General features: G+C 40.0%; 1 protein-coding gene across 7 annotated transcripts in view; it reads left to right on the forward strand.

The window, feature by feature from the left end:
* DTNB (dystrobrevin beta) overlaps positions 1-27,951 on the forward strand; it is a 160,798-nt gene that overhangs the window by 64,213 nt on the left and 68,634 nt on the right. For all 7 annotated transcript variants that reach the window (XM_081101374.1, XM_081101373.1, XM_081101372.1 and 4 more), the window contains one exon: positions 5,823-5,947. In XM_081101374.1, coding sequence (XP_080957500.1) covers positions 5,823-5,947 — 125 coding nt within the window. The remainder of the gene's footprint in view (positions 1-5,822; positions 5,948-27,951) is intronic.

The following is a 27,951-nucleotide window of genomic DNA, read 5'->3' on the forward strand; positions in this document are numbered from 1 at the left end:
CATGAGAAGAGTGGCATGGGCCTATTTATATGAGCGTTAGTTTTCACACGCGTAGAATTGAGACTGTTAACATCTTATTTATAAGACTATTGGAGGGTTAAATGAGCCGGGTGCCTGACACTAATTTCTTTCTTTCTTTCTTTCTTTTTTTTTTTTTTTGGTTAATCCCCACCCAAGGATATTTTTTCCTTTTTTTTTTTTTTTTTTGGAGAGAGAGAGAAGGATGAGGGAGGGAGGGGAAGAGAGACAGAGAAACATGGATGTGAGAGAGACATCAATTGGTTGCCTCCCAAATGCATCCTGATGAGGTGAGGGATTAAACCGGCAACCCAGACATGTGCTCTTGACTGAGAATCGAGCCCACAATACTTCAGTGCGCCAGCTGATGCTCTAACTGCTGACCAGCATCGGCCAGGGCCTGACAGTAATTTCTTAATAAACATTACTTCCATTTCAGAGGGAAGAGTCAACTTAAAGACTATAGTTGCCCAAAAAAGGGAAATTAAAATGAAAAAAATAAAACTAAATCATCTGACATTGGCACAGGGATAGAAATAGAGTATGTAGTTGGAAAATAATGGCATAGTTATTTAATGACCTTGAGACAATTGATTATCCGTGTGGAATAAAGTTGGGTTCTTTCCTCCTATCTATAAAATAAAGCATTTCTAAGTAGATTGAAACTTAAATATGAAATGTAAAAGCTATAAAACTTTAGAAGACAATGTGGAACACTATCTTTCTAATCTTAGAGGGGGAAATATTTCTTGAGATACAAAAGTACAAAATCCAGGGTGTACCCCCAAAATGCATACACACTTTGATTATAAAGTCATTAGTAACATACAGTTCATTTTCAAAATTTAAAAGAATCTACAGAGCCCTAACCGGTTTGGCTCAGTGGATAGAGCGTCGGCCTGTGGACTGAAGGGTCCCAGGTTCGATTCCGGTCAAGGGCATGTACCTTGGTTGCAGGCATATCCCCAGTGGGGGGTGTGCAGGAGGCAGCTGATCAATGTTTCTCTCTCATCGATGTTTCTAACTCTCTATCCCTCTCCCTTCTTCTCTGTAAAAAAATCAATAAAAATATATTTTAAAAAAATAAAAATAAAAGAATCTACAGAAATGAATAGCTTTTTTGTCAATGCTTGTTTTCAAACTGATGACTGTTCTGGTCCAGACACTGCTGATAATGTGAAGTAGTGGAATCGCCAACATCAAGAATCATTTTGTTTGGTATGTGTGTGCCCTCAATTTGTTGACTGTTGCTGGTTTTGTACCATAAACGTTATCTTTTATGTATCTCCATAAAAAAAAAGTCTAGTGGTACTTTAGGATACTTTGTTCAAAGCTTAGTCTGGCTTCCCCCATTATTTCAAATCAGTTATATCTGAAAACGAGTGAAAATTAACTGAGTTATCAACTGTTAAAGTGTGTATACATTTTTGGGGGACACCCTATATCAGTGATGGCGAATCTATGACACGTGTCAGAGGTGACACGCAAACTCATTTTTTTGGTTGATTTTTTCTTTGTTAAATGGCATTTAAATATATAATATAAATATCAAAAATATAAGTCTTTGTTTTACTCTGGTTGCAAATATGAAAAAATTTCTATATGTGACACGGCACCAGAGTTAAGTTAGGGTTTTTCAAAATGCTGACACGCCAAGCTCAAAAGGTTCGCCATCACTGCCCTATATAAAGGAAAAGATTAATAAATTGGGACTGATGTTATATTTAAAGATGACTTAATAAAGGACAAATAAAGTGAAAAACAAGCCTTCAAGTAGTTGTTTGCAAGTCATAACTTAAATTGAGTTAACATACAAAAACCATAAAAGAGCCAATAGATCAGTAAGAAAACGGCAGCCCAGTGAGACGGTGCCAAAGACAAGAACAGGAATTTCACAGACGAAGAAACACAAATGGCCCATAAACACAGGAAAAGTTTCTCAGTCTTTTAGTCATCAAGGAATTACAAAGTAAAACCACATAGTATTTATCACCCACCAGATTGGCAAATAGTAAAATGTCTGACAATGCTAGTAACAAGGACTGGCCAGAGTGTGGAGAGGCGGGACGTCGCTCCCGCCGCTGAGGGGAGCGGAAGGCACTGCAGCTGCTTCGTGAACGCAAGTTGGCAGTGCCTGGTGGAACCGAATGTGCATAACTCATGACCCAGTAATTCCACTGTTAGGAAATTCTTACATATGGCCACCAGGAGTCATGGGTAAGAAAGTTCATAGCAGCATTATAAATTAGGGAAAAAATGGAAACTACCCAAATGTCCATTGGCAGTGGAATGAATATATAAATTAGGATGTAATTAAGTAATGAAGGACAATCAAACAGTGAAGATAAATGAATGAATTACAGTTACATATGTCAGTATGGATGAATTGTAGCATAATTCTGAGTGAAAGAAGCAAGTTGCAGGGAAAAAAAATGTAAGCCTATATAGGTTTTAAACGTAGTAAATGAACCATATTATTTACGCATAATTGCTAAAAGAATAAAATGAAGGAAACGATTCGTACAAAATCCAGGACACTGATTATCAGGAGAGGAGCCGGCAGTGGGTGTGGGCCCTTAGGTAAGGACCCATAGCGAGGCTTCAAACTGACTGTAATGTTCTATTTCTCAGGAAGAATAGTGGGTAGATGAATATATGTTTTATAACTTTTAAAACTGTACATGTATGTTTTATACACTCTGATATATTTTTAATTGTAAAAATAGATAGTTTAAAAATTTAAGAGATGGTAGGAATTGTTTTGAAACTAGGTGAAGTAGATTAGGGTATTGAAAATGCACAAAAGTTGAAAATCATTGCCTAAAAGTGTTTGGAGGAGATTTAATTTCCTAGGGTAAGGCTTCTTCATATATCAGTTTTAGAGTCGGAGTGAGGAGGAGGCAGAGTAGCGTAATGAGGTGTGGGAGACACCAGTGTCTCGGCCTGGCTGTTTTCCTCCTCCCTCACTCCCTCCTTCAGAGCCATAAATATTCAGTGACTGGCTACCAAGTGTGGGTGTTGTCCTAGGGACCAAGGAGCAGATGAGGTGATGCCCTGCCTTGCCATCGCAGCAGTTTTCGAACCTGGCTACAGGCTTTGTTACTCTTAAGCCTCTTAACCAGACTCCACCATGAAATTCACTTCAGGTCTGTATCAGAATCCAGTCTTTGAGATCTTTGTAAGGAAATAATTTATTTACCTACTAGAGGTCCGGTGCACGAATTCGTGCACGGTGCAGTCCTTCACTGTGGCCGGCAGTCGGGGCCAATCGGGGCCGCTGAGGGGAGGGACCACGGAGGTTGGCTGTGGGAGCGCACTGATCACCAGGGGGCAGCTCCTGTGTTGAGCGTCTTCCCCTGGTAGTCAGTGTGCGTCATAGCGAACGGTGGTTTGGTCGACCAGTCGTAACAGTCGTTTAGGCTTTTATATATATAGATTTAGACAACCTAATTGAATGCGCATCTTTGACGTTTTCAGGGTAACACCCTTTTTGTTTTGGTGCTAGCCCACAGTTAATATCCTAATTCCAATAAATATTTCTAATTTTTTCCTTACCTACATATCAAGCCTTTCTTAATATACTCTAATAATTTAGAATTGACTTTGCTGTATTGATTTTTACCTTTCTATCTATATTTTTGAGACTTGAAATTGGGTCTAATCTTAAACCTTGACTTAAAGCAGTATTTTCAAAAGCACACAAGCATACTGCTGGAGAGTATGAGGTGGGGCAAAAGGAAACATTTTTTATTTTAACAGTCATGTAGTTATTTTAATGTTTATTGTAAAATATATGTATGGAACCTGTGATTTCATGGCTGTTATTACTCAGGATGCAGCTAAAGCAGTCTATATGCTAATCCATCTCACAGTCTGCATGAATAATGGCCCAGGTGGTTCCCAGACAGAGCACAAAGTCATGAAATTAATACATGGCTTACAGATGTTGTGTTTAGTTGTAAAGGCGAATTTAGATATTCTCTGGTGTCCTCTGATTGTCTCCTACTTGTATCATAACTCAAAAAATAAAGCATATGTGTTTTGCTCAGGAAAAATTCATCGAGGCAAATAATTTGTTCAAATAATGTATTTTGTTATAGAGCAGGTTCTAGAAATACACAAATGAATAAAATGTAGATCCTACCCTTCAAGAGCACCAGTCTAACAGTGATAGGCACGTAAGTTAAAAAGTGCACTAGGACATGGGAAGTGCACCGGTGGAAATCCGTACATGGTACACGGGTGGCTCGGGAGGTGGGCGCTGACGTGTGGAGCAGTGAGGAAAGTCTTCACAGAGGAAGAGGCACCTGCAAGCAGCCTTGAGAGCTGACAAACATTTACAGAGAAACAGGCCGGGAAGGCAGCCCTCAGAAGGACAGGTGCCTAGATGCCAGGAGCTAGGAGGACACGGTGTGTTGGGTTCACCTGAGCAGCCTGTCATTTATGCTGGTGTGGGGGGAGGCTGAGGAGAGAGGCAGGAGCCAGGCATGAAAGCTATGGACTATGGTGGCATTTATTTGGATCTTATTTTATAAGTGATCGTCATCCTTGAGAGATTTTAAGCAGAAGACTGACATGTCTGGGGACCGTGTAGGTGATGGGATAGAGGAGGAGCAATCAGTCACATTATGGGGGCCGTTTTCAGAATTTCTGCTTTGTTTACCTTTGTATGGTTTTCAGGAAATTAGATTACATTTAGACTTGCCCCAGAATTTAATGGGTTGAAAGGGATAGTGGTAGGTGATTTGGAGTCAATATATGAAATTTCTGAAGAAATCGTTATTATCCCATCTTTATTTTAAACAAGGTATTAACCAACTTCACCTAACTGTGCTTAAAGGCAAACAGATTTTTGCTTATTTTGTGTTAAAATACACGCAAGCAGCTTATGAAAGTTAAATGGAGAGTGGTGGATGTGGTACACAGCTGCAAGCAAGTTCTGTTTCCCAGTCACGGTGGTGCGCACTGCAGAGGCAGTAGGATGAAGTGTTTAAACTTCTCTGCAGTTAATATCCTACCAAGAAAACTTCAGACGACAGTGTTATTTACAGGGGATTGGGTGGACAACAAAGTCAGGATCCTGTAAAAAGCCTCCTGTAAGTAATGAAAACTTAATTGTGGCATATTGCTTACCTGGTGCTATTTACTGTTAAATCTTAGACTTGATCATTTTTGGCTTTGGCGAGTATTGTTCTACGTTCCACAGAAATATATTAGTACTAGTATGCCAACTTATTTTCATCCCTCAGCATATCGTAATGTAGTCACAGGTCTGATGTGCACTGCCTGTCTGTGAGGGTACTCATTTTTGTGTCTGTACTCATAGCCGGACCCTTAACACCAAATTTTCTGCCTCACATTTATTTTGGGAATATTCTCTAAATAGGCACATTTTAGCATGTGGTTAGTCAGCTAATTTGCTAAGATTAAAAAGCCATGAGCTCTCAGCATTTTAGCCCAACAAACATTTCTGACTCCAGTGAGGGAATTAACATCTTACCAAAAAGAGGGACTGTGTGCAAAGGGTACATAGGGACGTTCGAAAGGAAAGTGAACAGGAAGTTGGTAGGATGACTGCATGTAGAGGTGGGAAAGGAGGCACAGACGTGAAGGACCACAGGTGACCCTGGGACAACTGTGGATTCCTTTCTGCAGAACCCATTGATGTTGGTTATAATGAAACTTAGTTTGTATTTGAAAAGCTTTTTCCTATAGCTCTTGTCTCCATTTCTTTTGAAATGCTTTGAAGGTTTAGTTCCTTATTTCTTTAATTCCTTATTTCCTTATTTTCTGCTTTGACACAGAAATCCCCTGCAAAGAAGCTGAGCCATGCAATTAGTAAATCTTTGGGGTGTGTACCCACCAGAGAACCCCCGCATCCTGTTTTTCCTGAGCAACCTGAGAAACCACTTGACCTTGCAAATATCGTGTAAGTACAGACCTGGGTATGGATGTGGGTGAGCCTGAACTGGAGACCTCGCTAAATTTTCTTGGATCAAAACTAAATGTCACCTAACATAAACATTTAACCTTCTGGTTTTGGGGAACTTAGACTTCAGGCTTTCATCTCTTTAAATCGCCGCAAATGTCTACGTGGAAACCTAGCTCCTGAGTCCTGAAGCCTAAGGGACGCATAGCAGCCTCCAACAGAAAGATTGGAGGGTAGTTGAAGGGTAGTTACTGTGCTGGGTTAGCAAGGTTGCCTTTCGTTTGGTGTGCGCCTCCCTTAAATCAGTGGTTGAGATAATTTCTTCTCTACAACAGCAATGTCCATAGGTTTTAAAACTTAGTTTAACTTTAGACCACATGGAAATGAAAATCTGATTTACCTCTTTCTGTGTTGAGAGAAAATGAGGAAACATAAGGCTATATTTTATAAACGAAACTAGTGTCATATATATATACACATACATATATATGTGTGTGTATATATATATATATATATATATATATATATATATATATATATAATTTTTTAATTGATTATTCATGCTAGAAAGCTAAAGGGACCAAAAATGTTAGTACAAATAAGGAGGAGGAGAAACAAAGAAGAATAAGATTCAGACTCTATTACGATCTCTTCGTTCTGAATTGAATGATGATATTAAGTTTACTCGGTTGGATAAAGTTGGTAGGCTTTTTGATCATGAGTCTTTATCAGGTATTAGAAGTTTTTCTGTCGGAGTAGACATTCATTTTCTTTCACCTACCTGATAGTAGACTAATACAAACATGTGGTTTGAAAATTCAGTGATACAGAAGAGCTTAAAATGAAGCGCAGTACATCCTCCCCCACTTCACTGTCTTTTGTTTGGCTTTTAGATCTACTGGTGGTTACCTCCATATCTCTAAATAATACATGTAGAGCACCATTTCTTGACTTACCAGTTTGGGACATTACTGAATCCCTTCTGTGGTATAAGGAACCAACCTTTATAACTGTATATATCAACCCACTCCAGTTTTTCATAATTATATCACCATTTTTTTTAAGTTGGTCAACTTTGTAATTTTAAATAATAGTCTTAACCTCTATTTCTTGTAACTTCTTTTGACTTCTCTGTAAAAAGAGAAAATTAATAGTTTCTGTTTCCCCCGTCTCCTTTTGCCTCCTAACCTCTGTCATCTATGCCTTTACTTTTATTGTCAAAACTGATGCTATTTCTATGTCAGTTCCCTTCTATGTCAGCCTTCTGGGATTTAGTAAGGGTTAAATCTAAAAGTTGAAAACCAGATCACAGCATTCACAGTTAATACCACTTACTACAGAGTCAAACAGTGAGCTGTGATTCTGTACGTTCTTTTGTGTAGTTCCAATTTCATGACCCTGTGCACTTGTTCTCTCTTCAGAGTTCAGTGGGAACTTCTCTCTCACACAACACTGATCGCTCAAAAGCATGCCTGCTGACTTTATCATTGCATCGACTTTCCGACTTGTTTTTTCATCAGTTTCCCATTGCTTTATTCTTCTTGCTGGGGGGAAAATGCGCCCTCCCCACCCCCCCACCACCACTGTGTTCCACAATGAACTTTACTTACTGCTTGTAATCCATTTTTGGGGTTAAATTTTCCCCTTTTTGGTCAGTATTTTTTTATATTGTATTTTTTATATTTAAAAAAAGTCCCTGTCTGTTCCAACATTGTAGTGTGTTGCTGTTTCTTTTGTTTTTGTTTTTGTTTTTTAATATATTTCATTGATTTTTTACACAGAGGAAGGGAGAGGGATAGAGAGTTAGAAACATCAATCAGCTGCCTCCTGCACACCCCCACAACCAAGGTACATGCCCTTGACGGGAATCAAACCTGGGACCTTTCAGTCCGCAGACCGACGCTCTGTCCACTGAGCCAAACCAGTTAGGGCTGTTGTTTTTTTCTCTCTCTTTTTTTTCATTTTTAAGTTTTGAGACTGTCCCTATCCACTTATGTCTTTATTTCATCTGAAGTGGATTTTTCTGTATAGTGTAATTAGAATATGTAATTCTCTTTCTCTCTTTCTCTGTTTTTGAACAATAACTCGTCTAGAGCCACTTATTGGATAATCCCTAGTTTCCCCACTGACTTATAATGCCACCACTTTCATAAATTACATTTCCAAACAGACATAGTGTGGTGTCTGGGCTCTTTCTTCGGTTCCTTTGGTGAAATTGTCTATCCCTATGCCAGTATCACACTATCTTAATTACTATAAGGAAGTAAGTAATCTTTTTTAAAGAATGTCGTGTCTGTCCTTAGCTCTTTCATATAAAGTTTAGAATCAGCTTACTGAGTTCTTCACAAAATTTTGTTGGATGTTGATCATTAAATCTAAAGATCAAATTGGGGAAATTGACCTCTTTACAATATTAAATATTTCATTTTATGGATGTGTTATGTCTTTCCATTTATTTAAATACTAGAGGCCTGATGCACGAAATTTGTGCAAGAGGGTTTGCTCCCCGCCCCCCCATAGCTTTGTCCGGAAGGTCATTTGGTCTAATTAGCATATTATGATTTTATTATTATAGACTAGAGGCCCGGTGCACAAAAATTTGTGCACGCGGGGGGAAAAGGGGGTCTCTCAGCCCGGCCTGTGCCCTCTCGCAGTCTGGGACCCCTCGGGAGATAACAACCTGCTGGCTTAGGCCTGCTCCCGGGTGGCAGAGGGCAGGCCTAATCCCTAGGTGCAGCCCCTGGTCGGGCTCAGAGCAGGGCCGATTGGGGAGTTGGGGTGCCGCCCCCTGTCATGCACAGAGCAGGGCGGATCAGGAGGTTTCGATGCCACCCTCAGTCACGCTCAGGGTAGGGCCGATTGGGGGGTTGGGGCACCGCCCCCTGTCACACTCAAGGCAGGGTCGATAGGGAGGTTGTGGTGCCACCCCCTGTCATGCACAGAGCAGGGCCCATCAGGGGGTTTGGGGCTCCGTACCCTGTCACGCACAGAGCAGGGTCAATCAGGGGGTTGGGGAGCTCCCCCCGGTCACGCACAGAGCAGGGCCCATCAGTGGGTTGGGGAGCTCCCCCCTGTCACGCACAGAGCAGGGCCCATCAGGGGGTTGAGGAGCTCCCCCCTGTCACTCACAGAGTAGGGGCGATAGGGGAGTTGGGGCACCGCCCCCAGTCACACACAGAGCAGGGCAGATCAGGGGGTTGGGGCGCCGCTACTGTCACACTCAAGGCAGGGCCGATGGGGAGGTTATGGCTCTACCCTGTCACACACAGAGCAGGGCCCGTGGGTGGCGGGGGGTTGGGGCGCTGTACCCTGTCACACACAGAGCCGCAGGGCGATCAGGGGGTTGGGGAGCTCCCCCATATCAGGCACAGAGCAGGGCTGATCAGGAGGTTGGGGCGCCTTCCCCTGTCACGAACAGAGCAGGGCCGTTAGGGAGGTTGTGGCCCCACCCCCTGGCACACACAGAGCCGCAGGGCGATCAGGGGGTTTGTGTGCTGCCCCCTGTCACGCTGATCCCGGTGCCGGGAGGCCTCGCAGCTCTGCTGATCCTGGTGCTGGGAGGCATATTACCCTTTTACTATATAGGGTAGAGGCCTGGTGCAGGTGTGGGGGCCAGCTGGTTTGCCCTGAAGTGTGTCCTGGATCAGGGTGGGGGTCCCCACTGGGATGCCTGGCCAGCCGGGGTGAGGGGCTGAGGGCTGTTTGCAGCTGGTCACACACCCTTCAGGGTGGGGGTCCCCACTGGGGTGCCTGGCCAGTCTGGGTGAGGGGCTGAGGGCTGTTTTCAGGCTGGCAGGTGACGGAAGCTCCCAACCGCTCCTTTTTTTTTTTTTCTTTTTATTCTGGGCCAGCTTTAGCTCTGAGGCTCCAGCTCTTAGGCCTCTGCTCCTGAAAGCAGGTATCTGGTTTGTTTTGGTTCTATAATCGAAACTCTGTATCAACTCCAGCTCTGAGATCCCGGCTCGCTGAAAGCAGGTTTCTGGGGTTTTGTTTAGCTTCTATATTTGTTACAAAGTTTCTTAAACTGCAGGCTTAGAGGCCAGCAAGGCAGGTGGGGGAACGTTGGAGTCCTCCGTCACTGAAGCAAGCAAGCCTCATGTTAGTTTCAAGCTGCCTGGCTGCCGGCTGCCATCTTGGCTGGCAGTTAATTTGCATATCTCGCTGATTAGCCAATGGGAAGGGTAGCAGTCGTACGCCAATTACCATGTTTCTCTTTTATTAGATAGGATATCCCTTTATGTCTTTCAATAAACCTTTATTTTTTGTTGTTAATCCTCACCCAATGATATTTTTCCATTGAGTTTTTAGAGAGAGTGGAAGGTGGGAGAGACAGAGAGAGAAAAAACATCGATATGAGAGAGACACACCAATTCATTGCCCTCCAAGGTCCAGGGATTGAGTCTGCAACTGAGGTACAATCCCTCAACTGGAATCAAACCTGGGACCTGTCAGTCTGTGGGCCGACACTCTATCCACTGAGCCAAACCAGCTAGGGTTCAATAAAACTTTATAATTTTTTCCAGATAGACCTTATATATGTTAGATTAATTGTTGTATACTTTACACTTGTTGCTGTTGCAAATGGTACCTTTTGTCCTACAGTTCTTTTAATTTTCTTTATTGGTTAAGGTAATACATATGTGTCCTTCTCCACCCCCTCACCCCCCCGCCCCACTGCCCTCACACCCCTGGTGTCTGTGTCCATCAGTTATGTTTATATGCATGCATACAAGACCTTTGGTTGATCTCTCCCCCTTCCCCACACCCTCCCCTGCCTTCCTTCTGAAGTTTGATGGTCTGATTGATGTTTCTCTGTCTCTGGATCTGTTTTTGTTCATCAGTTTATGTTGTTCATTATATTCCACAAATGAGTGAGATCATGTGATACTTATCTTTCTCCAACTGACTTATTTCGCTTAGCATAATGCTTTTCCTATAGTTTTTTAAAGATATAATTTACATGCAATAAAATACATCCACTTTAAGTGTACCATTCTCTGAGTTTTGGCAAATGTATATGGTTGTGCAAATGGCACCTTTTTTGAAACTATGTGCCTTAACTATTTGTTTCTGGTGTATGGAAATGCAAATTGGTTTTGTATTTTAATCCGCTATGTAGTCATCTTGCTTTACTTGCTCATTAGTTCTAGTAATTTGTATTCAGATTCTTTTGGATTTTCTCTAAATAATTATATCACCTGCAAATAGTGACAGCTTTGTTTCCTCTTTCCCCTCCTTATACTTTTAAGCATTAATCATACTTTTTCCCCCCCTTTTGGTCTTAGAATGCTGGCTAGAACCTCCAGTGCAGTATTGAATAGAAGCAGTTTAATAGGCATTCTTGTGTTATTGCTAATCCCAAAGAGAATGCTTTCAGCATTCATTTCGTATGTTATGTGATGTAGTCTTTGCATAAACTGTTTATCAGGTAAAAGAGGTTTCCTTTTATTACTAGTTTACTAAGACTGGTGTTTTTTTGGTTTTTTTTTTGGTCATGAATAGATTTCAAATTTTATTATTTTTTGCATTAATTGAGATGATCATATGAGTTTCTTTATTCTATTAATGTAATGAATTACATTGTTGTTGTTTTTTAAACAACCCTGGAATAAATATAAATTGACTCTCCTTTTAATACACTACTTGCTTTCATTTGCTAATATTTTGTTTAACTTTTTCCTATGTTTGTGAGTTCAGTTGTTCTGTAATTTCCCTTGGTTTTGTTGTTGTTTGTTTGTTTGTTTTTTAGGACAAAGTTTGCTTTCTTCAAAAATTTGAGGAGCATTCTCTCTGTTTATATCTTTTAGAAGAGCTTAAGGTTGGAGTTATTTACCCCTTAGCCTTCATTGTGGGAAGCTTTTTAATGGGTAATTCCAATTTTAAAAAATAATTATAAGACTTATTATTTTTTATTTTTTTTTGAGTCACTTTGGAACATTTTATACTTGTAGGAATTGGTCAGTTTATTCTAAATTTTCAAAGTTATTGGTACAAAGTTTGTAATATTTTATTTACAGATTGTGTGCTCATGTCCTTTTACATTCCTACTTTCGTGTATATATGGTTTCACTTTATCTTTTTTATTCTTTGAAAAATCTTGCCATAGGTTTGTCTAATCTATTGGACTTCCAGAGGACCAACTTTTGGTTTTGATGATTTTCTTATTGTATGTATTATATCTTTAAATTTCATTTACTTTCATCTTTATTATTTATTTTATAGTTTCTTTGAGTTTCTTTTGCTACTCTTTTCTAACTTCTTTAAAGACATGGTAGCTTACTCATTTCAACTTGTATTTTCTAATATACACATTTGAGGCTATTAATTTCTTTAAGCACTACCTGACTGGTATCCCAAGGTTTAGTATATAATTTTTTGTTTAGTCCTAAATATTTTCTAAGATCTGTTATGATTTCTTCTTTGAGAAGTATACTTTCTTATTTTCCAAATATGTGGGGGTTTTCCAGTTCCCTTTTTGTTACTAATTTTTAGTTTAATTTCATTTTGGTCTACATTATTTAGTTATTTTAAATTTGTTGATGCATACTTATTACCTAACATATAATCTAGTTTTTGTCATGTTCCAAGTAAATTTGAAAATAGCATTTATTCTATGCTAGTTGGGTGCAGAATTTGTAGTAAATAACTGATTATATATCTATGAAGTCAGATTTGTTAAACACATTATTCAAATCTTCTATAGCCTTATTTACTTTTTCCAAATTATACATTTCGCTAGGAAATGGAAAATTTATTTTAATGTAGTGACTCTCTTTATTCCTGATAATTCTGTTGGTTCTCAAGTTTATTTTATCTGCTAGTAATGTCTTTTAATATCTTTTGCTAGTTATGTGCCAGGTATAACTTTCCCATCCTTGTACTTTCAACCCTTCTGTGTCCTTGGGTTTTCAAGTATGCTTCTTGAAAATTGTAAGCTGGATTTTTAAAAAATTTTTATTTTTTAATTACAGTTTACATCCAGTATTATTATTAGAATACATGCTGCAAAATTTATCTGAATTTGTAAATGTCTCAACTTTATTTTTCTTACTCAAATTTTTAATTTAAAGGTCAAATTTGTTAAAATTTCTTCTTCATAGTTTGTGGCTTCCCTTTCATATTTAAAATGATGTTCTCACCTCAAAGTAATAAAAATATCTGTCTATAAAAAATTTCTCATTTCCGTTCCCCCCCTTTTTTATTGTTGTCAGATATGAGATAGGATCTAAGTTTATTTTTTTCAAAATGGGTAGCCATTTGTCCCAGCTCCATTATTTTCCTGATGATTTTGTTGCAGTTTTAATTTTGCTTTCCTTTTAGCAATTGATAATCACTTTGAAGCTCTGAGAAATCATATAAATCACATATTTGTCCTCTATGTGTAATTTTCTAACAAGAAATCTTTACCTTAGGTCTTTTTTAAATTTTTTTTTTTATCTTATTGGCAGTTTAAGAAAGGCTTTTGTGACGAATAACATTTAGGGTGAAGCTGAAAAGATGAATAGGCGTTAGGCATGTGGAGGGCAATGGGAGGAGCTCTCCCAGCAGAGGGAGAGCTAGGACCCAGGGCCACAGGAAGGCTGCAGGCTAGGTGAAGGCCACCTGAGATTTTGGACATTATCCCAAACTGAAGGGTTTTAGATAGGAGAGGGACCTGTTGAATTTTGTATTTAAGAAAACTTATTGCCTACTGTGTGGAAATAGGCAGTGGGACAAGGCTGAAAAAGAAGAGCCAGCCAGGGTTTTGTGGGTTTTTTTCCCATTGGTCAGGTGAGTGATGATAGTGGCTTGGATGATCATGGTGATAATGGAGATGGAGAAAAGGTTGTAACATAAAAAAAAAAAAAAATCATAGGTTTTACCATTATTTATTTTATTTTTTTTTATTAAGGTATTACAAATGTGTCCTCAGGTTTTACCATTATTGCACACCCAGAAATAAAATTAAAACCTAAATGAAAAATTGGCAAAGGAATTGAACTTCAGGGGTAAAGTATATTGTAGTGTTAACTGCTTACGTTTCATTTTGGACATAGAGATTTATTCAGAGCCTCATGAATTTGAGATTCAAGAGCTCGTGATATTTATGGATCACCCATAGTGTTTTGAGCCTTTGCTCACCTTTTCCTTAACCTTCGCAGCAACCTTTGCCGTATAAGTGTCGTGAATCTATAGCAGAGCAGGAAACAGCGTTCGTGAGATAGTGTATTGAGTGTGGGACTAGAGAGTCTAGAGAGCGTCTAACCTGTGCACCTCAGTTTCCTAACATGCTGAAAAGCTGTTATTAGGGAAACATACAGTAATGGAACCGTTGTTGGCACCCGGTGGTTAGTTTTACAATCGAGAGAGAACATTGAATGATTGTGATTTTGGTGGTTGAAAAATAGAAGGGACACAGTGTGAAATGACAGGAGAAAAACTAGATTAAAAATCCAGATATACGTATATCGAGAGTCATTGGTTTGCTTTTCTGTGAAACTGGTGATAATAAAACTTATCTTAATTATCTGAGGATATTGTTAAGAATAATGTGTCTGAAATGGCTTTAAGAGGTTAGGATGCCATAAACACTGTATTCTAAACTTTTGAAGTCTTTTCCATGGGATAAAGTAAATCATTTCACAAAGGCTCGGACTCTGTCTTGTTCTTCACCGAATTCTCAGTGCCTAGAACAGTGCCTGGTGCATGGTAGACACTAAAATACATTGAATGAATGAGTGACACTCATTGTGATTTATATACAGTCATAAACAGTCATGTAGCCCGCCCACCCACTCTTATGTTTCCTCAGAGAATTAGTCACATACCTACAGTACCGAGAGCTTCCACTAGATGTCAGACATATTTCCTTGATTAGTTCGTTGCGTTATTTTCATGGTGAGTTGAGAATAGTAAGTAAACAAGGTTTGTCAAATAAATCTCGGACAAAACCAATGCAGCTCTCATCAGCACTCGAGCAACTTTTTCTATTTCTAAGTCTCTGAAAGAAATTAGTTGTTTCTTTGGGTCAAAACATGTTTATAAAACTTCCAGCTCTTGATGTCTCTGATAGACTCTCTGCTAACCTAATTTCAAGCAATTTGCTGTTGCTTAAGATCTAATTATCTAACCACATAGTCCTTATACCTCATTTATTTAATTAGCGGTTAATCACCATTACATTTCTTTTTTTCTGAATTTATTGGGTGACATTGGTTAATAAAATTATATAGGTTTCAGATATACAATTCTACAGTACACCATCTGCATATTGTATTGTGTATTTACCACCACAAGTCGTCTCCTTAAATCGCCATTTATCCCCCATTGTACCTCCCTCTACTCCCTCCCCCCTCGGGCAATCACCATACTGTTGTCTGTGCTCATGAGTCTTTTTTTCTTCGCTGAATCCCTTCACCCTGTTTACCCAGCCACCAACTCCCTCCCCTCTGACAGCTGTCAGCCTGTCCTCTGTATCCACAACTCTGTCTCTACTTGGTCAGTTTATTTTGTTCATTAGGTTCCACATATAAGTGAAATCATATGGTACTTGTCTTTCTCTGACTGGACTGTTTCACTTACCCCAATTCTCTCCAGGTCCATCCATGCAGCTGCCAAAGGTAAGATTCCCTTCTTTTCTTACAGCTGAGTAGTATTCCATTGTGTAATTTTCTCCACTCACCTACTGATGGACACGAGGGCTGCTTCTAAATCTTGGCCATTGTAAATAACGCTGCAATGATCATAGGGGTGCATATATTCTTTTGAATTAGTGTTTCGGATTTTTTTGGATATATTTCTTTGGAGTCAGTGGGTCAGAAGGCAGTTCCATTTTTTATTTTTTGAGGTGATTCCATACTGCTTTCCACAGTGGCTGTACCAGTCTGCATTCCCACCAACAGTGCATGAGGGTTCCCTTTCCGCCACATCCTGGCCAATGCTTGTTGTTTGTTGATTTATTGATGATAACCATTCTGACAGGTGTGCGGTGGTATCATTGGTTTTCTTTTTAATTGATTTCAGAGAGGGAAGAAGGGAGAGAGAGAGAGAAACATTGGTCAGCCACCCTCCCGCCCCCTCCACCACACACCCCGTCTGGGATGGAACCCACAACCCAGGCATGTGCCCTGACTGGGAATCAATTCTGTGACCTTCCGGTGCGTGGGGCATGGGAGGACGCTCCAACGGAGCCACACCAACCAGGGCTCTCATTGTGGTTTTAATTTGAATTTCTCTTATGATTAGTGTCATTGAACAGCCTTCCATATGTCATATGTCATATGATTGATTTTGATGCAGTAAGGAGAAACAGCATTATTTAATACAGCAGAAGTCAAGGCTTAGTCCTAGAGGGTAGTTGTTTACAAGTGGCCATGACTTTGGTCCACTTCACCCTCCCCTTGGGATTTTTCTCTCTGTTTACCACTATACTACCTAAGAACACTCTGCTTTTATTTTTTTTTATTTTTTAATCCTCAACCGAGGATATGTTTCGAATGGTTTTTAGGGAGAGTGGAAGAGAAAGGGAAAGACAGAGAGAAATAGCAGTGTGAGAGAAACACATCAATTGGTTGCCTCCGCACGAGCCCCGACCAGGCCCCGGGCTGGGGAGGAGCCTACAACCAAGGTACGTGACCAGAATCAAACCTAAGACCCTTCGGTCTGCAGGCCGACACTCCATCCACTGAGCCAAACTGGCTGGGGCAAGCATTCTGTTTTTAAACTTCAGATTTAGCATGGCTCAAATACCATCCCTTATTTTTCCTTTCTTTGTTTTATTGTGGTAAAATACACATAACATAAAATTTATCATCTTAACCATTTTCAGGTATACAGCTTAGTAGCGTTGAGTATATTTACATTGTAGAGAAATAGATCTCCAGAACTTTCTCAGCTTGCAAATTTGAAACAACAAATTCATTAAACATCACTTCCTTTTTACCACAAGCCCCTGATAACCACCATTCTACTGTCTGTTTTTCTGAATTTGACTACTCTAGATACCTCATATAAGTAGAATCATATATATATTTGATTGTCGTACAGGACTGTCTTATTTCACTTAGCAAAAGGTTCATCCATGTTGTAACATGTGTCAGGATTTACTTCCTTTTTAAGGCTGAGAAAGATTCCATTGTATTGCCCACATTTTGTTTGTCCATTCCTTTGTCAATGGACATTTGGGTCACTTCCACCTTTTGGCCGTTATAAATAACACTGCTCTCTTTGAGGTGTTGCATTTTTGTTTTGTTTTTATTTAATAGGGTATGATGCAGTATCTCATTGTGGTTTTAGATTTGTCTTTTCTTTCTTTAAACAGTTTCTTGAGGTATTATTTACATAAGATTCATCCTCTGTGACAGTTAAATAATTTTTAGTAAATTCATATTTACTAAAGTTTTGCAACCATCACTACCATTCAGGTTAGAACATTTCCATCATCTGTAGGCATTCCCTCTCATCCATTTGTAGTCAGTCCCATCTCTCTACCTGGACCTTAAAGGGCACCTCAGGTATACTTCCTGTTTCTATAGTTTTGCCTTTTCTAGAAATTTTATATAAACAGAATAATATAATATATAGTCTTTTACTTCTGGGTCTTTCTTTCTTTTTTTTAAAATATGTATTTTTTATTGATTTTCTACAGGGAAGAAGGGAGAGGGATAGAGAGTTAGAAACATCGATGAGAGAGAAACATCGATCACTGCCTCCTGCACGCCCCCCAGTGAGGATGTGCCTGCAACCAAGGTACATGCCCTTGACCGGAATCGAACCCGGGACCCTTGAGTCCGCAGGCCAACGCTCTATCCACTGAGCCAAACCTGTTTGGCCTGGGTCTTTCTTTTAGCATAATATTTTTGAGGCTTATCGATGTTGTAGCAAGTATCAATAGTTCATTCCTTTTCAATAATGAAAATACCCCATTGTACAAATAGACATGTTTTATTTATCTCTCATCTGTTGATGGACATTTGGCTCATTTCAGTTTTTTACTTTTATGAAAAACACTGCTATGAACATTCACGTCTTTGTATGGACACATGTTTTCATTTATTTCGGGTGGATACCTAGGACTAGAATTGCTGGGTCATATAGGGTAAGTGTATGTTTAAATTTTTAAGAAATTGCCAAACTGTCTTTGAAAGTGGCTTTACCACATTACATTCCCACCAGCAATACACGAGAGTTCCAGTTTCTTCACTTTTCACTAGCACTTGGCATATTGTTATTCTTTTGAATTATAGCCTTCCTAGTTAGTGAACAGTGGTATCTTATTGTGGCTTTAATATGCACTTCTCCAATAACTAATAATGATTAGCACCTCTTCATGTACATGTAAGCCATTCATGTATCTTCTTTGGTATAATTGTCTATTTAGATCTTTTGCCCATTTAAAAAAATGCTTAAATCATATTTTTATTTTACAGTAGTTTTATTAGGTTTACAGAAATAGTGCAGATAGGACAGAGAGTTTCCATATACCGTGCACTGTTCTCTTGTTAACTCTTTACGAAGGAAACCAGTATTGATATTATAATTAGCTGAACTCCATATTTTATTGGGATTTTATTAGTATTATCCTAAGTAAAATAAGTCAGATGAAAAAAGAACAGTACTATATGATTTTATTTATTTATATACTAGAGGTCCTGTGCACTGATTCGTGCACGGAGGGGTCCCTCGGCCTGGCCTGTGGGGATCAGGCCGAAACCGGCACTCTGACATCTCCCAAAGGGCCCCGGATTGCAAGAGGGCGGTTCTCAGGTGACGCACCTCGGAATCAGGCTCCCTCCTCTCTGGTTCCAGGTGTGTCACCCGAGAACCGCAGCTGCCAGGTCACCGCAGCTCAGCAGCTCCTGTGTTGAGCGTCTGCCCCCTGGTGGTCAGTGTGCGTCATAGCTATTGGTCAGATGATCAAACGGTCAGATGGTCCCTTAGGCTTTTATATGTATAAATGAGATCTTTAAAAAACTCCACAAATGAACAAACAAAACAGAAATAAACTAGATACGAAGAACAGATTGGTAGTTACCAGAGGGGAAGAGGGTTGGAGGTAGGGTGAAATGAGTTAAGGGGGTCAGTTGTATGGTGAAGAATAGAAACTAGACTTTTGGTGATGATCACTTTATAGTGTATACAGACGTTGAGTTATAATGTTGTACACCTGAAACTTATATAATGTTATATACCAATTTTATCTCAATTATTTTTTTAAAGTGAAAAAATCAGGGAGTGGAGGTCATGGTACTCCAGTTCATTATGATTACTAAAAATTTATTTTTGAAAAGTAATAATTCTTATTACTGGAGAAATCTGCTTTATTTTTTTAGCTTTATTTATTCCCTAGTCAAACCTAGGGTATACCCATAATATAATTTTATGTGGACATTGAGCCTCAGAATTATATTCATTGAGTGGAATTTCTTAATAGGATGTGTATCTTGTGATCTGATTCCAATTAAGAATAATCTGAATATTTCTTAGTACCTTTACAGGTTTTCATATTGCCCAGCTGAGTTTACCACCTACTGAATTTGTCCTTTTATTCTTAAACATCAAAACTGTCTACATATTTCTACCAAATTAATCTTCTTGAATCGCTGCCTTTGTCATATTACTTCCCTGTTCAAAACTCTACAAAACTTCACTGCCTGTAGAATTAAGGAGGCACTCCTCTTGCTGGAATTCAAGGCTCTGTGTAACCAGACCCACCTTACTTTTTTTTTTTTTTTTTTTTTTTTTTTTTTTTTAAATATATTTTATTGACTTTTTTACAGAGAGGAAGGGAGAGAGATAGAGAGTTAGAAACATCGATGAGAGAGAAACATCGATCAGCTGCCTTTTGCACATCTCCCACTGGGGATATGCCCGCAACCAAGGTACATGCCCTTGACCGGAATCGAACCCGGGACCTTTCAGTCCGCAGGCCGACGCTCTATCCACTGAGCCAAACCGGTTTCGGCCCACCTTACTTTTTGAATCTTATCTTCTGCTGCTGAATTTATGTAGTACAAAGCCTCTGCGCTGGTTAGACCTACCTCCTTTCTTCCCTTTAAAACTTTTTTATCCCTTCCTGCCCCTCTGAGCTAACTCATGATGTCTAGCCCAACTACCCCTTTTCCTGAATGCCCTTCTTGCCTCTTTTAGACTCCACCTTTTGTATATCCACAAGCCAGGCTTAAATTCTGTTCTATCCATAAAACCTTCAAAACCTAGCCGCTAACTCATATGGATCCCTCCTTTCCTTCCCTAAGTTCCTTTAGCTCTGGCTGGTTTGTCAGTCATTTGGGCACCCGGGAAAGGCTGTCCCCTGTAAGGACTTGTGAAGTACGTATTGGACCTGGACATCCTGAAGATGTCCTTTGCAACATCAGCTTCTTAAGGCCTGGGACTGTGTGTTCTCAGTGCCTGGCATATGCTGGGTATTTGTGGGACTAATCTCTACTGACTGGTGCTTCCAGAGCATGGAGCACAGTGGTAAATTCTAGTTGAATTACATTAAATTTGGCGATTTTCATGTAGTCCTTTTTTTCAAGGTCCAATTTATAGGACCTTGCTTGTTTATTTGATATGACTTTGCTGATCTTACTAAAGCATTGGAAGGCAATCAAAGAGAGGTCATTCACATTGTAAAAACTGTATTTTTTCAAAATGAGCTTTTGGGGCAAAATTCTTATGTTACAACTTAAAAATATCCTAGAGCTCAAGATGAGGTCAAAATAAGGCATTTTCTCCTTTGGTAAAGTAACCTTTCCCTTTTGTCTTACTTATTTTTTCCCTTTTGGATAATGTTAATGGGACCATCTTATGAATAAAACTGAATACCTTGGCTCCAAACATGAATTCAAGGAAATAGTCTGCTAAATTGTATTGAATAATCTTCCTTCTTAGTTTTTCACTTTTTTAGCAGAATTCTTTTTGGAATTTAAATGACTTCTTTATTCTCTTTGGTCATTTCTTCCAAGTTGTCACCAACTCATGTTTAATTCTCTGTAAGCCCTACTGTTATCTTTCACTTATTTCCAGTGTCCAGTTTATCACAAGAAAAACATTATTTTTTTTAAAAAAAAATTTGATTTCAGAGAGGAAGGGAGAGGGAGAGAGAGATAGAAACATCAATGATGAGAGCGAATCATCGATCTGCTGCCTCCTGTATGCCCCACACTGGGGATCAAGCCCACAACCCAAGCATGTGCCCTGACCAGGAGACTGTGACCTCCTGGTTCATAGGCCGACACTCAACCACTGAGCCACACTGGCCAGGGAGAAAAACATTCATGTTAAGAGCTTCTCCATAGAGTTTCTTGAGATGAATATTTAACGTCTTCATTTTGGGAAGTTGGTTAAGCTGTGATTGATGTTGTCTGTGTGAGCTCAGCCCTTCTGAGAGCTTAAAAATATAAAACTGGTATAAAATGGAAGGATAAAAGTCTTGCTGGCAGATTGGATGTGGAATATTAGAGAAAAAGAGAAGTCAGTTTAGCCTCAACGGCTAGAAGGATAGAGATGGAGAAATCTATAGTTTGGGTAGAATGAGAGCTCCATTTTGGACCTGTTGAGTTTGTTTGTTTGTTTGTTTGTTTGTTTGTTTTTGTTTTATGCTCACATATAAGTTTGGAAGGCGTTCATGGGACATGTGTGGCTTGGAAATACTGGCAACTTAGAGGTGATGTTTAGATAGAGAAAACATGGAAGGATCAAACTCTGTTACTTAGCGTCTTACTTCTTTAAGTGATTGTTCAGTTAATTGATTTCACTTGTTTCCCTAATATTCACATAAGACTGTCAGGGGGTATTTGATGTTTTCGGATATTATTGAATATCCTGATAGAGCTGAGATTTCTTTTTCGGCCCAAGTGTCTGAACAATTTTTCTAAACATTCTCGGTATGTTTAAAAAGATTCTAAGATTATTGAGTGCAGTGTTCCCTATATTCCCATTAGATCAAGCTTATTAATTATGTGTGTAGAAAAGATTAAATTCAATTTTAAAAATAAAAATGCATTAAGTGATTATAGATGAAAATGCCAGCTGCCTTCATATAACGGGAGAAGCGTGTGGTAAGTTCTCCACTGAGAGCAGTAGATACAGAGGCATTGTTTGGACGGAAATGACCATGATATCCTCTGGAGAACTGAGTGGTGACTCAGAGAACCTTTAGTTATGATAAAGACAGTGATGACAAAGATGCATGTAAAGAGTTCGGATGACACTGAGTCATGAAAGTGAAAAAAGTTGTATTTTTAATTTGTTGCAGGGGTGGGGAACCCTTTTTTTGCCAAGGGCCACTTGGGTATTTATAACATCATTCGTGGGCCATACAAAATTATCAACTTAAAAATTAGCCTGCTGTATTTGGTCGAACATTTAACTAACTCACCCGAATGCCTCGGCAGGGCCAGACCAAATGATCTCGTGGGCCTTACACCCCCGATTTATTGTGATCTTAAATGTTATAAGTAGCAATGAAGGAAGGAAGGAAATAGGATAAATATAAGTACAAATGGCCGCAAGCTTTTATATATTCTTTTCTTTTTAAAAATACCAGGGGAAGCAACCCCAAATATAAGGTGATTTTTTCCCCAAGAAAGGATCTCCAAAAATGAACTTGATCATGTCAGCTTAAATGAAACAAGTCAGATGTAGGTGCACTGGGGCAAGTTAAATGAAAAAGTCCTAGTGGATCCAAGAGTTCACCATCTTTGACATGAAAAATACCCTAGACCCCTTCTAATACATCATCAAAGTCGCTTTCAGTTTACAGTTCACAGCAGCATCCGTTAGCTTTCAGTGACTGCGTCCATTTGTCATTTCCCCCAAATTTAAGTGGGGACAGGAGAAACAGTGAAGAGTGGAGAAGCTGTGAGAGGAGCTGTCAGCTGTACTTCTCTGAGCATTCCAGCGCTGCAGTGAGAACAGACATGGGTGCGGAATGGAGCTCCAGGAGTGGCAGGAATACCGGTTAGGTCAGTGGTTCTCAACCTTCCTAATGCCGCGACCCTTTAATACAGTTCCTCATGGTGTGGTGACCCCCAATTTCACTGTTACAAATTGAACATAATTAAAGCATAGTGATTAATCACAAAAACAATATGTAATTATATATGTGTTTTCTGATGGTCTTAGGTGACCCCTGTGAAAGGGTCGTTCGACCACCAAAGGGGTCGCGACCCACAGGTTGAGAATCCGCTGGGTTAGATAGTTGCTGTAAAAGCCTTCAGAATCTATTGATCAATTCTTGCACAGTGTTTAGACTGAGAAACTTTTTCAGAGCCACTAATTTCAGATATTAGGGATTTCTGTGTAGCTAGAGAGAGTAATGGATAATTTATGAATAGCTCTGAACCTTTTAACACATAGCAAAATAGACTCCTTTGAAAGGTTTGTAATAAGTTTGAAATCAGGAAGTATGTATCCTCCAGTTTTGTTCTCTTTGAAGATTGTTTTGGATGTTCTTTGTGTCTTGCATTTCTGTATGGATTTAGGATCAACTTGTCAAGTTCTGCAAAAAAGCTATAATTTTATAGGGATTTCAGGGAATCTGTAGATCAGTTTGGGAAATTACCACTATTTCAATAATATTAAGTCTTCCATTCCATGAACATAGGATGTGTTTCCACTTATTTAGGCCTGTAATTTTTTTCAGTGATGTTTGTAATTTTCAGTGTACAAATCTTGCATTTCCTGATTGGATTTATTTCTAAGCATTTTATTCTTTTTGATGCTATTATAAATGAAATTGTTTTCTTAACTTTATTTTCAGATTGTTCATTGCTAGTAAGTAGAAATACAGCTGTTTTGTTTATATTGCCCTTGTGTCTTGTAGTTTTGTTGAACTTGCTTATCAGCTCTAGGGTTTTCTCTATATGCATTCACATCACCTGTAAATAGATATAGTTTTGCTTCCTTTACAATTTGGATGCCTTTTGTTTCTTTTTCTTGGCTAATTGTTAGCCACCCTCACTACTGAATGATAATTTGGCTGGATTTAAAGTCTAGCAAAAGTTGTTTTCTCTTCATTCTTTGAAGATATTATTCCTTTATTATCTTGTAACCAATTTGCTAATAACAATCTGATTCTCCTTCCTTTCTGTTGAATTTCTCATATTTTGCTGGTAACTTTTAGGATCCTGTATAATAAAAGGATAGTATGTAAACTGACTGAATGGCGGTGGAACGACCAGAATGCCTGCGGCCCCTCCCCCAGCCAGCCCCACCCCCAAGTGAGCCCCCTTCCCCTGATCGGGAGTGGGGCCAGCAAACTGCCTGTGGCCCCTTGCCCCAGCTGGCCTCACCCACAGCCCCTCGCCCCAGCTGACCCACCCCTGATGGTCAGGTGGGCTGGCTGGACCCCACTAGTGCACGAATTCATGCATCAGGCCTCTAATTTTCTTTATAATACTGGTAATCTGAAGTTTTACTATAATCTGTCTGGATGTGAGCTTTTTTGTTGTTCTGTTTTGTTTGTTTTAACACGCAGAAGATTCTTACTCTGTGTAGGCTCATGTCATTCATCAGCTCTGAAATATTCTCAGCCATTATCTGTTTCAGATACCATTGCCTTTTCTCCAATCCCTTTGGTCTCTCTGGAACTCTGAGACATAAACTTTAAAACACAGTTTAGCTCTCAAGTGTCTTAACTAAAAAAAAAAAAAAAAAAAAAAAAAAAAAGGACTATCAGTCTTTAGTTGTATTTAGTCTTATATTCAGCATATCTCTAAGTTTTTAAAATCTCAATAATTATAATTTTCATTTTTTCAATCCCTAGTTATTTTTCAGAACATTTTATGGGTGCTAGTCTGTCCTTTAGGTGCCTGAGGATATTAAGAATACTCATTATAAAGAGTTTTTTAGATGCTCTGTTTTCTCTGGGTGTTTGGGGGGGTGTGTTTAAGCCCCAGCCTCTCCAGAGGTGGCCCTGGTGTTTGGTTCATGGCAGCTCAGCACGGCCCTGGATGCCACGATGGCTCCTTGTCTATTTTCTTCCTTGGGGTGCGGGGATAAATACTTCTTTATTTTATTAGGCTTAAAGAGAGTTCAGCCTTTTTGTTTTAGTTCTAGCTATGCATGCTTCAGCTTATTTTTATAACTTTAAATCATTTTTCTCTATACAGGAGGGTGAGCTCTTAGCATGTGCTCAGTCTGCCTCCTTGAACCAGAAGTTCCTCAACCGCTCCTCCAACTGATTTAAAATTCACTGTCATAGCACTGTCTCCAAAGGTCTCTGTGGGGCCTTTTTTTCAGAGACTTTGATATACATTCAATGAAATGGTGTGTGGTTTTTTATTCCCTTGGCAAACTTCCTAATGTGTTAGAGCATTTAAAATTACTCGTAGATTCTTTTGGTCTAGAAATGAAATACCACGACTGATTTTACAGGCATCGTTGGCCTGATGCATTTGGTCTATATGAGAAGTACTGCTGCAGTCATGTGTTCAGGTATATTCCTGAGAATATTATTCAGCCATCATTACTCCTCCTACTCAAGAATTTTGGCCACCCCAAATGGCCTGTTAGCTATCTTCCTTAGAATTCCTTGCTAGGATGTCTTTTCCATTTAAAATTCAGTTCAGGTGAGCCCTTCCCCAGTTTGCAATTTTAAATAAATTGGAATGGAAAATAAATTCATAAAATTTCATTACTGAATCAATAATTACTGAGCACCCACTGCGTGCCGTTACGATGTAGGTACACATGTGAACACAGTGGTAGAACAAACCCATGGGCTCTGCCATCATGAAGCTCACAGCCTCTTGAGTGAGACCGGTTAAAAAGCAAACACTAGATATATGTCATCGCAAATTGTGAAAGGACATTAAAAGGAAAGAACCAGGTATGATGCGTAAGGACGCAGAGACTGCTAATGTAAACGCTGTGGTGAGGAAAGGTGTTCTCAGACTCGCCGAAGCAGCAGTGGGCATGGTGCTTGTGAAGCTGTGTGCGGAGCAGACGCGGAGAGGAGGCTGGGCCTGATGTGCCTGCTCTCCTCTGTGGTTACTGAAGCAATTCGTGGAATCCTTTGATGCCCGGGGAACAACATGTGAAAACCACTGTTCTAGAACCAGCCCTCTTCCTTTCACAGGTCAGTGTAGCTGAGGCACAAAGGGCTTCTTTGTCCAGGTCCCGTAGCCTGCTTAGTAGCAGGATTGGAACAGGACCCCGACTCTCCCAACGGGCGTTCTTCCCACTCTCCGCTGCGTCTTGTCCCCTGTGATGTGCTTTCATTATAAAAGGGAGGCATTTTAGTCTCAAGTGTCCTGTAGGGTTTTTCCCCATGAAATTAATTTTGTCCACTATTGTTGACGTTGCCCTTCACATTCTGTGCTCTGCTCCCCCCTCAGTATCCTTGGAGTTTGTCGCCTTGAAAGATATTATCCTGCCGCTATTTTGTTTTTACTATATTTCCAATGTCATATAAATCAACTCTTTCATTTTCTGCCAAGCATCCGAACACCTGCATCTATTTTATTCTGTAGCTTTTTATCATTGATGTCAACGTGTTTATATGAACCAGTTAGCTGTCTGATTGGTTGGGTTGTCTTTTTCACCTCTCATTTATCTAAGCAAATGGTAGAATTCTTTTGCAGACCCTTGGGTTGTTAGCCTGGGTTTCATTTAGACTTCCCTATTTTTAGTGTAAATATTTAGATATCCTTTGCCTTTTTTGTTTTGTTTTGTTTTACTGTGGCAGAAAAGTCCAAGGGCCTGTGTTTGAACAGAGTCGCATATTTGCCCAGAACACTTGGAAAGTATAAGGAAGTAGTGAACATTAAGACAGAGTGGGAAACTGAGGCTGTAGTGTTTAGGCCAGGGGTGGGCAAACTTTTTGACTCGAGGGCCACAATGGGTTCTTAAACTGGACCGGAGGGCCGGAACAAAAGCATGGATGGAGTGTTTGTGTGAACTAATATAAATTCAAAGTAAATACCATTACATAAAAGGGTACGGTCTTTTTTTTCAATAGTTTTATTCATTTCAAACGGGCCGTATCCGGCCCGTGGGCCGTAGTTTGCCCACGGCTGGTTTAGGCAGTGACCACAGAGAGGAAGATGTTAGTCTTAATTTGGAAGACTGATAGAGAATTGATGGTTTGGGGCACAATGGTGGCATATGAGAGCCATGCTTAGAAAAGTAATTGTGGCCTTGAGAAATCAGACCAGTAACAATGGAAAGGTTCTCTGGACTAATGGAAAACTTGCAATATTTGCTGCACTAGCGGAAGACAGGCTGAAATGTGTTGATGGCGGTGGAGCTGGAGACCAGGAGCAGATAGATTTAAGTGCTAATGAGTAGGTCCTATATAATAAAAGCCTAATATGCTAAGTGTCTGGTTGTCCAGTGGGCCATTCAACCAATCAAAGCATAATATGCTAATGATATGCTAAGGCCACTCAACCACTCGCTAAGACGTGCACTGACCACCAAGGGGCAGACAGTCAACCGGTCGACCAGTGGCTATGACATGCACTGACCACCAGGAGGCAGATGCTCCAATTGGTAGGTTAGCTTGCTGCTGGGGTCTGGCCGATCGGGACTGAGCGAGACAGGCTGGACACACCCTGGAGCCCTCCTGTGGTCCCTTCCCAGCTGGCCAACCAGTGGGGTTCCTTGGCCTGGCCGGCGCCCTCTCGCAATCTGGGACCCCTCGGGGGACATCAGAGCCGGTTTCAGCCCGATCCCACAGGCCAGGCCCAGGGACCCCACTGGTGCACGAATTTGTGCACTGGGCCTCTATGAAATTGATAAGAGGCCACAAGATGACTCTGAGTGTCAGGGGCATTCTCATCCTGTGGGTGCCCTGCTAGAGGTGTCCCTGAAATCCCACTCAGCAGGGCACACTGTCTAGCTGTCTGTTTCAGCCACCCCCTGGTGAAGTGCCTTTATGAATTAAGGAGCTCTTTGCATCAAAGAGGTAGGCACCCACCCCTGCCCTATTTTTTTTCCTCACTCTGCTCACATTTCCACTAACTGCTCTTCAATAACAAAAATCAAGCCTTACTCCTCCTCCCTACGTCCCGGTCGCT

This window comes from Myotis nattereri, assembly GCF_964212035.1.
Source record: "Myotis nattereri genome assembly, chromosome: 10".
NCBI classification, from domain to species: Eukaryota; Metazoa; Chordata; class Mammalia; order Chiroptera; family Vespertilionidae; genus Myotis; species Myotis nattereri.